Here is a 16,443-nt window from a genome sequence, read left to right as displayed (position 1 = left end):
TAATATAAATATAATAACTTATATTTATATTTATACTTATACTTATGTTTCTAAATATGATACTTATAAATATAAGGATTATATTTATAAGTATTATATTTATAAATATAAGCATAAATATAAATACTTATATTTATACTTATAAGTGTAAATATAAATAAATAATTATTAATCAAAATATTACTTAAAATCTACGGCAGATTCCTTTACGTTGTCTCTATATTTAAGAATAAAATATTAGCAATCGAAAGAACTTCTTCAAAAACTATATTACAAACTGAGAAATTAAATTTTTTACGATTAATTCGCGTAAACGTGAAATAACACCTCGAATAACGCACACGATTTCATTAGGTCAGTAACACAAAAGTAAACGATTAAACACATATTTACATACACGTACTTTCTTTTTCATAACGTTGCTTTTCGATACTGCTTCTTTCGTCATCTACTCTTAAAATGATCGTTATATTGATAGAAATATAAACAGCTTTTTCTCTGTGTAAAAAATAGTTCTAAAACAGCCAATGCAATTGGCCCGCGGATTTAATTCGAATGTATTTGTCAAGAAAAATATCAACGAGAAAGATGGTCGATCCAATCTACGAATGAATCTCTAACAGAAACGTGATTGTGCAAATCTTAACTGTACAATCAAATTATGTTTCACGTTGAACGAATAAAAGATCCGAATCATTTTCAAACCAAGTAAAAAGTATTTTTGTAAATATGAAAAATTTGAACAAAATATTATTTATTATTGTTACGAGATTGCCTAGCTTTTAGATATACGCTGGACTAATATAGCCACGTTATCTGTTTAGTAAACAATAGAGTAACAAGTAATATGCAAAATTATAAATGATGATAGAAACAAGAAGGAACTTTATTTTCATATAAAAGTATTCCAACTGTAAATATAAACGTAAAAATATTTTATCTGAACTGTCATTCTCTTTTTATTTTAAATTGTTGACAAATTTCTTTTCAAATTTTGCTACTTTGTTAATATTCGATAATTTTGATTTTAAAATTAATTTTATTATTAGTGACTAACTAAGACTGACAATGTTATTACGATCCTTTCCTACGTTAAATTTTATCTTGTTTTAATTTTAATTAAGTCCTACGTTTAACTTTCCTCTTGCGTCTCCTAAGAAGAAGTAATATTTAAGATCGAAAACGTTATAATGAAACTGTTCAAGCACTAGGGTAAGAGTTAGGGTACTAGATTATAAATCAAGTATTACATAAGATTTCTTATAAAAATCCGTATACTTTTACAAATTCTTCTAAACGTAAAATTTCAATTTTTAAATAAAATACATATATAGAAACATGTTACTTTGCTTTTAATCAAAATCATATTAAATAATCACAAATTCCATACTTTGAATCTACAAGAAATACTCCATAAGAAATAGTATATATCCTATCAAATGATACTGAAATAAATATTATCAATAGGTACTTTGTAATCGATTCAAGTTGCACGTACGCAATTGTAAAGCGTTACACGAACTGTTTTCCGCCTTTTACCATGGCTTCAGATTCGTTTGACATCTGTCGTCACGACTAAATATTTTAACAAGCTCAAATCTCGCAAAGTACTCTGCACGCTTGTTATGCGTGCTAAATGAACGTGACAATTGTATATCAACGCGCACTGAACTGTACGTTTATTACAAGCGGCTGTTAAGTTGTTTAGACTCTAAGTTATTTTACATCAAATATCATCCAAATACAAACACAACAGCATATATTATTGTTTCTTCGTTTCTGTAAATTTCTAACGAGTGTAACAAAAGTAAAATAAAACAGTCCGAATGTATAAACCAAAATTCAAATTTCTACAAATTCAAATTTCTACAAATTCTTCATTTCTACCTTAGATTTTTCATTTAAACACACAGCAATATAAATATATTGCCTGATACAACTACAATTGTTATATTGACGCAAAAATCTGTATTGTGTAAAAGTATTGCATTAAATTTTAATGTATGAAGAATTTTATAAACTATAATAAATAAACGTAAAAAATTTGATAATTAGTTTGGTAAAATGACAGATTGACTTAAACAGTAAACTGCACCAATTTTGTGTGTGTGTGTGTGTGTGTGTGTGTGTGTGTGTGTGTCTGTGCGTGCATTACATTTATATTTCAAAATGTGATTATAGTAGAAATGTCATAGCTTGAACAAACGGCGCATTCATAACTAATACAAATAAGAACAATTTTTCTAAAAACATTTAAAAGTTCTGTTTAAAAAAAAAGAAACAAATTAAATTTATTTACATTGTTTTGAGCGAAGCAACTACAGAGCTTATTCCGTTTATAAATTAAAACAATAGTTTTTAATATTAAGAGTGATTTCTATTAATTTAAAAAAGAATTCTTTTAGTTTCATTGTAAAAAATTCCTGAATGGTATTTTTCAGCTCGCCTTGTGTTTTAATTCGTTTTACGTCTGAGTGACTTTTCAAGCTTAGAGAAAAGTGTAAATCTGACGGAGCAATGTCCGGTGAATGGTTCGTTCGTAATTTCCGAATTGAAGTTTACCTGTACATACCTGGAATGTTTCTTTTGCACACCATCGCGCCACGCTGTCTCGCGTTATCTTAATCGTACAGAACTCAAAATGATTATATTCAGAGCACTGTCATTTTTCTCGGGTGACAGTAGATTGTAAAATATAGAAATTACCGGTCTAGTCAGTTACGATTACCGAAATAATTTTGGAACAGTTAACCGTATGAAAACGGTTCTAGCCTATATCGATTTCAGTTACGGTTCTACAGAACACATATGTATATATTATATCGGTTCTAAAACGGTTCCATAACGGTTACGTATCGGTTATAATACATACATTGTTTAGGTATTAATAATAAATCAATAATGCTTGATTGTTTATTAAAACGTATAATTAATATGTTGTCAATAATGCCTGAATTATTGAAAACTAACAGTTAAGAATCTAAGCAAAATAAATCTATTTACAGTAAATCATAGCCAAAGTTGTACTTTGGATGATTGGAGAAAAGATACGAGGAATATATATATATATATATATTGTAAATGTATTCATATGTATTGTATAGTAATATCAAAAGAAATAAACCTTTCTAAATATAAAAAAAGATAAAGTTTCTATGATTTAGTTTGAGAAATGTCTCACAGTTGAAATTGTACTGTATATCTACATCTTTTCGATATTCCTCTAACAGGGAATTCGTTATATTGTTTTGACTTGTTGGTAAATATCGTATAATATTTAAATTAATAAATAAATCAAAAGAGTACCGAAGATTAAACAAACAATAAATACATTAAAAACAGTAGGATATTTGGGGAAAAGCGGAACTTTCTAATTCTCAAAGTATTAAACAACTATTATCAAAATTTAAATTTGGAATTTGAAATCCATTTTTAAAGATGACTACATTAAACTGTGCATTTTATTGACATTTTTGAATTGCTACGAATCGCAAATAATATGTACTACAAAAATGCACACATAGATCTATAGATATACATACATGAGAGTAAAATATAATTAACAAAGTTTAACTGTATCACAGAAAATAACGATATATTTCAGAATTTTTTCAGAGAGTATTATTCGATTGTTTTGTGTCAGGAGGAACGTGAATCTTGATAATCACCAAATTAGCTAAAAAACGTCAATTGGGACGAATCTGGGACTAATTTATTTCGAATTGTTATCGTAAAGCTCCATTGAATGTAATGAAACAAGATTGAGCATCGGGACTTACCCGGAAATATAACAAAATCATTATAAAAGTTTCATAATCTTAAAGAAAGCCCTTCAAGCCATTAACTGTTTTCAAATTTTAATAAACACGCAAATATAAATGATGGCAGTTTCTTCAAAAAATTCTTTCGTAGATAACAGCGAACGCGAAGAAAAAACGATGCACCTTTCGGTTGTCGTTTCCAACTAAATTAATTATAAAATTTTAATTCAAAAGTGAAACCAATTTCTTTTGTACTGTAGTCAGAAACCCTAATCGAATATACTGATACCAAAAAGAACATCGGGATTTACTTCAAGATATAATACTGTATCTATATAGTACTGTATATAATATGTATTGATTTTAATACTGTAAAAACGATGACTGAATTATTGATTACTTTAAAATATTAATAACTTTATATAAATATATACGATAAAAGGTTAAAACCTATTCGAAAGCACAATATCTACCTTCCTGAAAAGATTTTCTATAATGAAAGAATTTACACAATTTCTTTGAACCAGCTGAAAATCACTAATAAACGAATGTTATTTCAGAAAACATGAAAATATTCTCTTAACTTTCGACAAAGCACACAGCTGTACGAATGCAGAAATGAAAAAATGAATATTGATGCAATGTTCCTCGCATATTCAACTACCTCGAACAACAAGAATTTTACGATCTATGCAAAATTTTTGAAATTAACTTTGTCCCGGGTTTTCCTGGCAAACACCCCACTGTTCCATGTACAAATCACGGTCAAGTTACGCAGTTCCAACTCGAAAGTTATAATTCACAGAACGAAATTTATTAAATAGTTTAAATTGATTTAGTATTTTTAACACTGGCCCACATTACGAGTGTTCCCTTTAATACACTCTGCATGTCTCCTATTATCACGATTGCATTAATTCCTATTTTATCATTTGCCAATGCATAGGTGACTGCTACAAGAAAATAGAAACAGTATATATTCACAATTATTAATTCTAGTTGTAAATAACCATTATCTATAGGAAAAAAATGTACAAACATGTGGTTAAATTAACAAGAATTAGATAAAAAGAAAATTAACAAACACCTTATCAATGTACAACTTACATGCTACTAAGATATAATAATTACAACCAAATACAGCAAAGTTAATCATTTGATAAAGCACAATACCTAAGAGTCCCGAATGAAATCCCAGTGTTAAATTTGTGTTTCGTTTTACAATTACAAGCTATGTTTTGTTAAAATCAATTTCGTTTATGGTACCCCGGGTGCGTTTAAAAATCTTCGTAATTGTATAAATTAAACTTTCTCGACAGAAATTGCCGTGAAATACATTGCTAATTTAGAGATCACTGATTTCTTTTCTTCTCAGGGTTCTTTTGTTTGCTGCACTTTTTCTTGGAAATAGGACCCATTAAGGTGACAAACCTTCTCTACATGTGTCACGTTAAAATTCCTGATATGCGAAATCAAGTGATTCACTTCCGCCACACTTTGATCCCTCGAATGTTACGACCACTACTATATCTTGTCAAACCAATTTAAAATTACTTATTTACATACATTGCTACGTAAAAACTATTAGATGAAAATAAAAAAAGATGCGAAACGTACACAACACCGACTAATATTAAAAAAATTACGTTTGAAATCAACAAAAGTATAATCACAATTTGAGAATTATTTTAGAAGATCTTAATATTAAATATTTATTGAATGAAATGAAACTATAATAAAATTATGTCATAAATTGATCAAATAGTGTTTAGAATAATAGGTACGTATCAAAATAATAGACGTATCGAGTAATCCGAACCACTATGCAATGATAATAATACTATAGCAGATTCGAATGCACTTACATTTAGTTCATTAAATACATAATTGAATTTACACGAATATACTACCATCCAATGGGAACTGACCTGAATTGACAATGATACACTACGAGAAACGTTAATTTACGATTCTAATTTACAAAAATAGAAATTCGGAAAAATAGGAAATTACTATAGGTAACGAAAAAAAAAAAAAATGAAAGTAGAATCTAACAATAAAATTCGATAGACCTTTCTCGAGTATCAAACTTAAGAATTTGTAATATTTTGACCCAGATGACATAAAATGGTGTTCGTATATAGTTTTGCGTTTTAAACAAATTATTCTTATAGAAAACATAATAGACTATTTTCAGCACGTCTATACTTATATTAAGAAGATATAGATCAAATTATAAAATAGTCCAAATATTTTCCAAAAAATGTGTAACTAAAACTATATATAAAAATTTCAAGAAAAGAATCATAAAACAATAACCAGAATTTCTAATTTTAAAATATCTTCGTAGAATCCACATATAAATTTTATATTCCTATTATTTTAACTTCTGGTATAGCTATAGTAGGAACATTGCGTAAGTTTAGAAATTTGTATTGTGTTCACTTACAAATGCCTTGCTCGCAAACAAAATAATCCTTTAAAGAAACAATACAACAATTTCAGATAAAAACATCGATTTTTCTTGCATTTTCTTAAAGATTCAAGATTTAAAAGTATCATCTTGGAAAAATTGCAGTGTGGCTCTATATCAGCCATACTTGACCTTTTTTATTATCATAATATAATAATTTAACAAATAAAATTCAAAACCTAAATGTAACCAAACGTTTATTTCAAAATTAGTGCAATATTTGTTATTGAGGAAAACTTTTAACTCTTCCAGGCCTAATAGTACATTATCAAGGTGAGAATCAGTGAGCCTATTTCTATACATGTTCTTTGCTTATTTCATTTTAAAATAGAACAATATGCTACTATACGTTCACGGAAACAACGTGAGAATCAGGTGAGCAAGTTATTGTACAATCTTGTATTTGTCAGATACTGGTTTTCAAAACTCTGCGTACTCCTTCCCCTTCCTCTTTCCTGCCGTAAAGAAAAAAATTTAGAACCTTATTCTTGCTTAGCCATTGCACCGAAGTACAATGTATTGTAAAAAGACATCGCTATAATTACTGATCATTTCTTTCGAAAGATTTTTGAATTTTCTATGGTTCTGTTCTCGTGTTCTAATATAATTTATTGTACTTATGACTATTTTCATCACGACGTCTACTTCGACCATAGAAGTACATACGTGTTACCAAATTTTCTTGGTGAACGATACAGTGAAATGATTGTTAAACTGTATTTCTTTTTCAATAGAAAAAAGTAAGAATAATATCGAGATAATCTGTGCCTCTAGTTTGATTCTTCATAGAAAAAGAACATGTAAAAAAATTGTCATAAATTCAATTCTGTTCGAAACAGTATCCAATGAAAATAGAATATTGCTAAAATGTTGGTGCTGCGATCAAAAGCCAAGTTAAAATATTTACAATTTTTCAAATTTTCTGTAAATTAGAAATGTATCTGGCAATATATTCAATTCGTCTAACACGAGTACAATTGGAAAGCTACATTCTTTTAATTCGAGATATTATTTCATTTTTATTGATAAAATTATCGAATAATACATTGGAAACATTAATGAAACATTCGTTCACCATATCTGCGTCAATGAATGGTTTGAGATGATTGTCAAGTAGGTTATTAACAAATTTCGTACGAAGCTTTAGCAGCGCTGTATTTTGTGACAATTCCCTTGACAACATTTTATTGTTCGTGAAATGATTTCTTAAAGAAAGTTAACCTTTTCGCATCTTATTAAAAGCCCCTGAGGAAAAGTGTCATTAAATGATTTGTATTTCGCGGTATAAAGACGAACAGTGTTACAATTTTTTAATATTACACTTTAGCGACAAATCAAATAAGTTTAATAGTGCAGTAAAATACGCTTCTTCCCAATTATTTCAAAACACTCTATTTTCTTCGAATATTTTTCGTTTGTATTTTGAAGATACTACTACCGTTACGGCATCAAATTATTTTTGACACACAACAATACGGTTTATATCCAATATGATTAATCGTATCGGCATCAATAGTACATTACGAACAACTACTTAAACGCCTCACTGCCCATGTGTGAACACCACACATTCAGCATACGATCATCATCTATGTATTTACTTGGCAAAACATTCTCAATATTGCTGTCGAGACGATGTGTTATGGATAAGCAGACATTTATATTTAAATCATACAGAAGAGTATCGTAATATTGATGTTAAATAAGAAACTGTCTTAAAAAAAAAGAAACTTGGTCGACCGCATGTGGTTCGTACGCTTAGACTGAATATTGTTTGTTCACTTAAAACCGTTTCTCTGGAAATGACATTTTTCGACTTGGTGTAGATAATATTTCAAAGCTACTTGATCGATAAACTTGAAATTCGAACACGTTATACGTGGAAAAAACATTTATCCAAAAAGTGAACCAAAATATTGACTCAAAATATTGAATATTTTCATTTTTGAACCGCTTCAAGAAAAAGAAAACAAGCCAAAAAATTGAATATTTCTGATCAGTGATACTACTTTTTATAATTTTTCAAATGTTGACTTCTCGATGGTTTATTCGACACGTAAATTAAACTAGATTCTTAATCGTCTTGATTTTTTGTCTATTAGATGAATAGTTTACTTAAAAACATGCACTGATTACAACCAAAATCAGCACCGTTGAGACTGATTTTTTTTAAATAGTATATATAATTAAATTTTTAATAATATATATGGTAAAATTTTCAGTATAAAATACCAGACGTGCTCCCTTAAGGGATTAAGTTAGTTATTAATTATCAACAGGATTAATAATGTAAATAACCCAGATCCTTAACCAAAGCACCGAAAGATTCGAAATAATGCGATATCAATTGACTTTTTTCAGAACCTAATATAAATAATAATAGAACGTCAAGAAAGTTAGAAACCGATGATTTTTGTGAAAACGAGGATAAAATTAATGGAAGATCAAATTGTCGAAATCTAGAGAAAAACAATCCATCGAATAATTTACCATTAAATATTATATAATTGCGATATTAATGCTAAAACGATATAATTATTACAACACTACGAAATTGCTTAACTTTGTAAAAATTAATTGTACAAGTTGGAAACTTGGATAAAAATAATCAAAAAAATAAATTAATACATATTTTCATCGATGTAATAGTAACTGCTTCACATTATTAATTTGAATTTAATGAACATCAATCAAGATACATAATAAATAAAGATATGCCAAATACAGACAAATCGAATAAATGTTACTTTTAATTAATCAAGTACTTAAGTTATACGATAAGAAGAAACGACGGTTGATGTTGGAATAACTTTCGAACCAATTAGAGCAGCTAGTACGTAAACAGTTATTACTAACCTTAATATCGAATTAAAGAAATTTAAGAAATAATCGACAGCAAATATTACACATTCAATTATATTTTCGATATTACTAAGCAGAAGGAATTCTTATAACACGAAACATATTTTCGAGCATGATGATACCACTACTACTGCAATTTTCTTGCTTATTTCCAGTGCTTCGTGTCGTGTTTACGAAATAACACAACATATGTAAATACAGAATGAGGTACAAGTATACTCTTGAATATCTCCATTGCATTTAAGATTATCAAACAAAATTACTAGAGAAAATTTTTCGCAATTTTAAGGGAGAAATATACTAGTAGGAAAGACCAGTTTTCTCAAACTTGTACGAATTTTTATAGAATAGAAAAATATATTTTCTTATTGGTTAAACCGAGGATGTCTTTTCTATCAAATTTGACTTATAGATTTAAAAGAGGTTTCTCATTTTTTACAATCAAAAAATCAATTTCTATTTTTACATTTTTCTGTAGATTTCAGTCTTACGAATATCCTAGAAAAACTTCAATCCCAGAAATAGAAAAGTTAACAAAATAGGAACGTCTGGAATTATAGTAATCTTTTTAATAATATCAGTGTTATTAATAAAAAAAAAAACATTCTTTTACTTTTTACATTTCATTCGCGTTAAACTGACGCCGTTTTGTAAACATTCAGTTTTCAATGTTTATTTTAATTCAACGAATAACCAAACTCGTACTTAAAATTTTGTTTGTATTTTTGTTGCAATTAAAATGTTGCACTTGTTTTTTTAGGTGCACACGTTAGATAACTCTTTTGCAAAAAACCTACTTATTGTATTAATATACGAAAATTTATAAATGTTCTTCAATAGTCATTTAGCGCGTGCGACAAACTTTAAAACAATCGATCATTTAACCGTAAAACACCCTTTGAGATCCCTCTTGAATTGAAATTTTATCAGGATCGAATAAAACAAATTTATCATATTTGTGAAAAAAGAATAAAGTTATTTTAATAAAAATATTGATATATGTTTCGTTTATGGTAAATATATGTATAATAAAATAAATAATCGACTCAACCAATTTGTATAAAAAAAAATGCAACATGTTTCTGAAACGCATGCTAAATAACAATAAAATTAATTTTAAATTTACTTTTGAGTCAAATCATTGCAGAGTGGTATTTATTCCAATCGATTAACATTTGCAAATACACCAAGTAACAAAGTCGTTAAATACGTAATATATTGTATCGAAATCATAATTTTGTATAAATTATACTTCATATATGTGAAAATTATAAATTCGAGTATTTTATTTTAAACAAGGTGTAATGAATTTTCTAACTTGTCGTGGGTCGTTGCACTCCACTTTATTTCCAAATTCCCGCATTTTTTAATCAACGAATTCCGAGAACAATCTCAACGAATTCTTTATAAGTTTGAAGAAATTTTACTCTTCTCAGGCGAGGAGAGATCAATAGAGTTTGCGGAACGTGGTAATACGAAACTCGCGTACGAATCTACCAGTCGAAGATTGTTATGAAACTGAATTGTATTCATTTTCTAACGATACATATTCTTGATTTTATTATATATATTATATTGATCGACTTTCTCATTCATTAGTTTGGTCAATTCCTCTCAATTATTTATCTTTTTAAATATTATTCCAATACTACATTTGTCAAAAATTCTTTTATACTAGAAAGTTGGAATCATTTTTTCTCATTTCGTTTTTAATTGTTATCGAATATGCGATATATTTATAAGTTTTTCTTTTGCGGTTACAAACAGCGAACAATATTTTCTTCTCCGAATTTGTTCCGCGAAAAATTTATAGTCAAATCGTCGAATCGAATGGTTTGAATAGTAATTTGTACAACCACTCGTCCAAGTTGATTTTTGATATCGCTTTTTCTCTATAAATTGCAATCGAATTTAAAAAATAAATTGCTTCATATTTTTCTACTTGAACCCTACGGTGGTATAACTTTGAATAGCTGCGAAACGAGATCCGTCTTTCAGAGACGTTAAGAACCTTATTCGTATAACTTTTTTATATACAGAGAAACCGTTAAATAAGTAATTGTTTTCGAAAGAAACGAGTGAGAATCCATCGACTAAAATTCGTGGTAACGTGATTACAAATTACTAGTACGACATCTTTACCGCGTAATACGAGCTCGTGGCTTGTTTACTATCAACAAGCCCGTGATAATTGTCCACAGAAGATACGTGTCGATCACACGCGCTGAATGCAATCTACTCGTAATAATTTCTATATCTTGTCGTATCACAACTGTTAATTAATACCGATAGCGCACGCGATATTAGAGTTGATTCCGATGGTAAATAAATCAGGAAAAAAAATCATGACAGTAACTTACAGCGAAATCAAACGTAAAGGCAGATCCCCGATTGATTTCCAACCGTGATAGAACTTATCTAGTTGTTTAAAATAGTAAATTAATATTTCGATGCGCATAATCGGCTCTCGCGCGATTGTTCGTGGTCTTTCGGTCCATCGGTAGATAATACAGTTTGCACGGTAATGTGGTAACGAGGTTATTTCGTTGCGCGAGAAAATGTAAGCGGTCGTAAGAAATGTCAGATGGTCGTTTATTTACAAACAGTCCTTACCTTTCCAAGAAATTGTCCTTTGTGGTAAGCGTTTCCCTGAACCGGATCAACAACGTAATCCGACTCCTGCTCCGCAGAATTGTTCCAGGAAGACGTAGACGGTCCCGCCGTGATCACACTGGTCGTCCTTATTAAAGACGATGCGGTATTACCGAAGTGACTTCCACTCGCCGACGAAGTAACGTTACTCGCGCTGCTGGTCGTGGTGGCAGTCGCGAGGTTCGCAACGTTCGTCGTCGAGGAGACATCCTGGACATTGGTGCCTCCTCTGGACGAAGGTTGCGCGGTGGATGCGTAAATAAGCGTGGACGTACGCGTCGTCATGCAAGTTTCCTCGTCGTCGCGGTAAGTCACACCGTTTTCCTTTGGTGTATCGAGTAGGCAGCCAGGATGCGACGAGTACGAGGATAACTCTACTTCCAAGGGCAACGAGGATGCATCGGGTTTTCGACTCCTTCTTCGAACTAAGCTTTGCAGGGACGCAGAACTCTTCGAAAAGCTATGACGCGGGCGATTGTTTACGGGTCTGGTACTACCACCAGCTGATTCGAGCCTCTTTTTGGTACAGTCGGTCTCGGGAATGGTTTTGATGGTCTCGTTGGCTTCTTCCTTACATCGAGCAACGACCCCCGTCTCTAAGAACCGGCACGCTGCCGCTTCGGTATGCAAGTCACCGAGCATCGTCTCCAGGAGGAAACTTTTACTTGTCGTTTCATACTCCCGCGGAGACGACGAACTCCCAACTTGCACCTCGACCATGTTTGAAGGTAGCATCTCTAGCTCTAGCTTCATTTAATCGCGCGAGGAGATCTTGCGGTCGGAGCAAGATACTCGTACTTCTCGTAAGAAATCAATTATTTAGCGCACCCTAAAAGGTAACGCCGATTCTCTTCTTGTTCCCTTGCGTCTCGTTTGTCCACCAACGGATGGTTTATACACTACGATTCCGCAACCCGTTGTTCCACAGGATGACATGTTATATTCGATTTCGGCATTTAACACAGACGACGCCTACTCCTTGACATCCATGACACACGTGCACTCCGAGATATCGCTCGATAACGGCGTCGCGACATCAAACACGCTACGACAGGACGATGGACTACTGGGCTGCCGCTAGGACGAACGACTCTTGGAATTCGACAAGATCGCAAAAAAGCGTTAGGAAACGCGTGGAACTGCGCGATGTTGCCGCTTGAACGAAACGCACGCGCTCTCTTATCACCGATGGACCAGCAACGCTCACACCCCAATCGCTCCACCAGACGAATCGCCACTGTTCCGCGCGCACCGACCGAACGACCGACACCCTCGGTCTCTTCTATTCTCCCCACCACTTCCACTACCTGAGCGCTCAGTGCCGTCAATAAAACCTATTTACTTTGACATTTTCTTCCATCGATCAGCTATGCTTACGAATTATTCGAATTTAATATCACGCCTTAAATACCTGTCAAATATGTTCTAATTCGTAGTTTGCGATTATTTATTTCCATATGAACGAAAGATGTTAATATTTCCCAATAGTAAAGTCATAGATACCAGAACCACGGAGAAAAGTACCGTAATCTCTTGTCAAGTGGTGTTAAAGAGGCATACAGAGTGTAAAATATTCGGAACGAGTCAAATTTTCACAGAGTATGAAATTTCGGCTCTCTCGTTTCCTTTTTTTCTCGCGATTTACCGAAAAGACGATGTTGCACAAAATGCGTAGAACAATCGGAGCATGTGCAGATTGAAATAACGTCTTATACCGTTTCTTCTTATAGTTGTATACTGTGAGGAATACAAAACGGTATAGAGAATTCTATGCGACGGTGAAACGTGAGAAACCGTATTGTTTCTAATATCATTTAAAAAGGAAACACGAGCATCGGTACAGTGTTTCTTTTTTTTTCATTTTCAGGACAAAAGTTGTTCGATCTAAAATACGTACGTGTTCTCACGGGTGTTTGAAAGTATGAAATAATTTTCAATGTCTTTGAATCCTTTCCTACGCTTTCTCGAAGAAGTACGCATTAAACGTATACTCGCGTAGATAATACTTGTTAAGGAGTAACACGTACACGTTGTGATGGAAATCTTAACGTTAAAATTTCGTCCACGATTCCTCGGCAAAGGAGACGGTAATTGTTGGCACGATCGTACGGCCCTGATTCTACTATTTGCTTCGTTGTCCTCGTGTTCAATCTCCCTGCTTCTTTCTGCTTATTCGCTTCTGTTGTACTTTCTCTTTCTCTCCTCACTCCCATACCAGAACTCTGCCGCCGTCAAACGGGGAACACGTATCGTCCCATCATGCGTATTCGGTCATTCACACAAGATATACCTGTTCCAACATTTGAGATGCGCTAAGTGCACATCTAAATATAGGAACGGTATAGCAAGAAAGAACTTGGTTATAGAAACTAAAACAACTGTTATATATTTCATGAACTCTCTTCGCTTCCATATATTTCATAAACCGTCTTTGTTTCGTAACTATTTGAAACTCGATCAGAATGTCAAGTGTCTCTCCCAATAGTAACGGACAATAACAAAAATGTTCGAACGAGATAGAAGTTTTTTGATAAATTTGCTGCAAACGATATAACGAAAGACTTAACCGCTATATTTTGTACATACATATAATCATGATAATTGTATCTTGAAATACAATAAAGAGAAATGACAAATTTATTTTGATTTATTTGTTTATTTACATTTGCAAGATCTCCGTTCGTATTGTAACTATCGTTAGGATTAAAATTTTCTATTCAATCTGTTCGAACAATTAAAACTAAATAAATTAAGAACATAAGTTATTAACAAGTATGAATCTACTTGAAACTTTCGTATGGGTACATTTATAGAAAAAAAGGCAGCAATTCAATGTTTTCGTTTTTACGTTCCGATCTATAAATTGCAATCACGAGAAAGTATGAACAATTGAAAATAAGCTGCATAAGTAGCAGTTTAGACAAACTTTGTATCCATAATTCTATAAATCACCAAAATAATTGTCAATTTATAAATAATTATAAAATATATGTAAATTGACGATATAATTCTATTGAAAATGAATTTACGTAAATTAATAAATTAAGTAGATTATATGGAGCTAAGACTAATTTTAAAAAGCAACGTCCAATATATGATACGATATTAACCAATTATTGATAATCTCAGCTAATACACTGACACAAAATCAAATTTTAAGTTTACCTTTTATTCTTGATAATGTTATTTGAGGATGAATATTAAGGAAAGCAGGAAAGGAAAATTCGATGAAAAATTAACTTAATTGTTTGGTCTTCCTTCGGATAAGACGATTTATTTAAAAATATGTTTGTCAAAATATTAAAAATTTGTTCTATTTTTCCGATACGTTGAACTACCAATTTATGGTAAAATAACGTTACGAAGCAAGCACGTGGCTCGTAGAATTAAACTAGGATTATTTAAAATACTTTCAGTGTCGTGACACCCGTAATAATATACGCTTACCTCACCGTAACAGAAAGTGTAACACATTGTGTACCTATGTATGTATATACGTTAAACGGATACAATGTTCATAATTTATAAGGGTATCGTTTCTGTTCATTAAAACTTGTACATAGTCTAAATAATGTAATGAACTTAGAGTAAGTTATTGAAAATTTAATGTACTGTTACTAAAAATTCTGTAAATTTTGACAGAAATTTAACAGGAAATTTAATTTTTTAATGAAAAAATTAATAATGCAAGTATTATATAAAAGATATTCTTTTTAAATTTATTAACATTAAGCATTGATTTTTAGAGTATCGGTATACTTAATGGCAGTACTCTTATTTAAATGCACCTATTGGTGTTGTTAAAAATTAATTACTAGACAAAATAGATATTACAATTATAAAGAAATTTACTTGATCGTATAACTCGATACAAAGTAATAATGAAAAACAATAAATGTCACTAACGTCATTTTAATGAAAACCTATTTATTAATATTTACCAATACGTAAATAGGTATGTTCATTCGTAGCGATATTTTCTTTTTAACTTATAAACGATATTATTTTTTATTATGTTATCTTTTGTGTCGATACAAATTTAATTTTGAAAATTGTGACAATATTGTTAATTATAGCACTGTAGAAGCTAAGATTAATTATCATTAACAACTGTATTGATCTACAATACTAGTCAATTCCTAAATAAAATAAATTATATGTGAAAATAAATAAAAATTATACCAAACATTTGCATTTTGATCAAAGACAAACCAACTTTTATAAATGAAAAAAGTATATACATACAGCATTAATTTATAAATAAAACAATTATTTAAAATACTTTGAATACAAAGTTATATTGTAAGTATCCTTGAAAACTTTATATTATTCGTATCCAAAATTTACTCTTCCACAATATATTTTTAACATAGATCAATATATTGTTCTTTAAACTATAATAAAGTCTCATTTTCTTTTTATTCCAGATAATCAATCGTAAAATATACTTTATAACAGAATTAAAAACTTTGTTTATATTTTTTTATTGTATTTCACATAGGTTTTTGTAAACATTATATAATATTATACAATATTTGATTTGTGCGATCGAATCATTGGGTATCATTAATATTATGAATACTTCACAACTTTATCAAATGACAAGTGCAAGTCACCACCTGCTGATGCACTTTACATCGATATACATCGCAGCGCAATCTATCGCTCTAATAGGAATTAAGGTCCAAGTGAAAG

General features: G+C 30.7%; 1 protein-coding gene across 2 annotated transcripts in view; it reads right to left on the bottom strand.

Annotated features, from left to right (window-relative positions):
* LOC143148976 (serine/threonine-protein kinase PLK1) overlaps positions 1–12,970 on the bottom strand; it is a 70,880-nt gene extending 57,910 nt beyond the window's left edge. For both annotated transcript variants that reach the window (XM_076315850.1, XM_076315851.1), the window contains exon 1: positions 11,710–12,970. In XM_076315850.1, the coding sequence (XP_076171965.1) occupies positions 11,710–12,501 (792 nt within the window). In that variant the 5' untranslated portion in view covers positions 12,502–12,970. The remainder of the gene's footprint in view (positions 1–11,709) is intronic.
* Positions 12,971–16,443: the final 3,473 nt, after the last annotated feature.

The sequence above is a fragment of the Ptiloglossa arizonensis genome, chromosome 7 (genome assembly GCF_051014685.1).
Source record: "Ptiloglossa arizonensis isolate GNS036 chromosome 7, iyPtiAriz1_principal, whole genome shotgun sequence".
NCBI lineage: Eukaryota > Metazoa > Arthropoda > Insecta > Hymenoptera > Colletidae > Ptiloglossa > Ptiloglossa arizonensis.
Note: the sequence above shows the minus strand (reverse complement) of the source record. Positions and strands in the feature narration are given on the sequence as shown.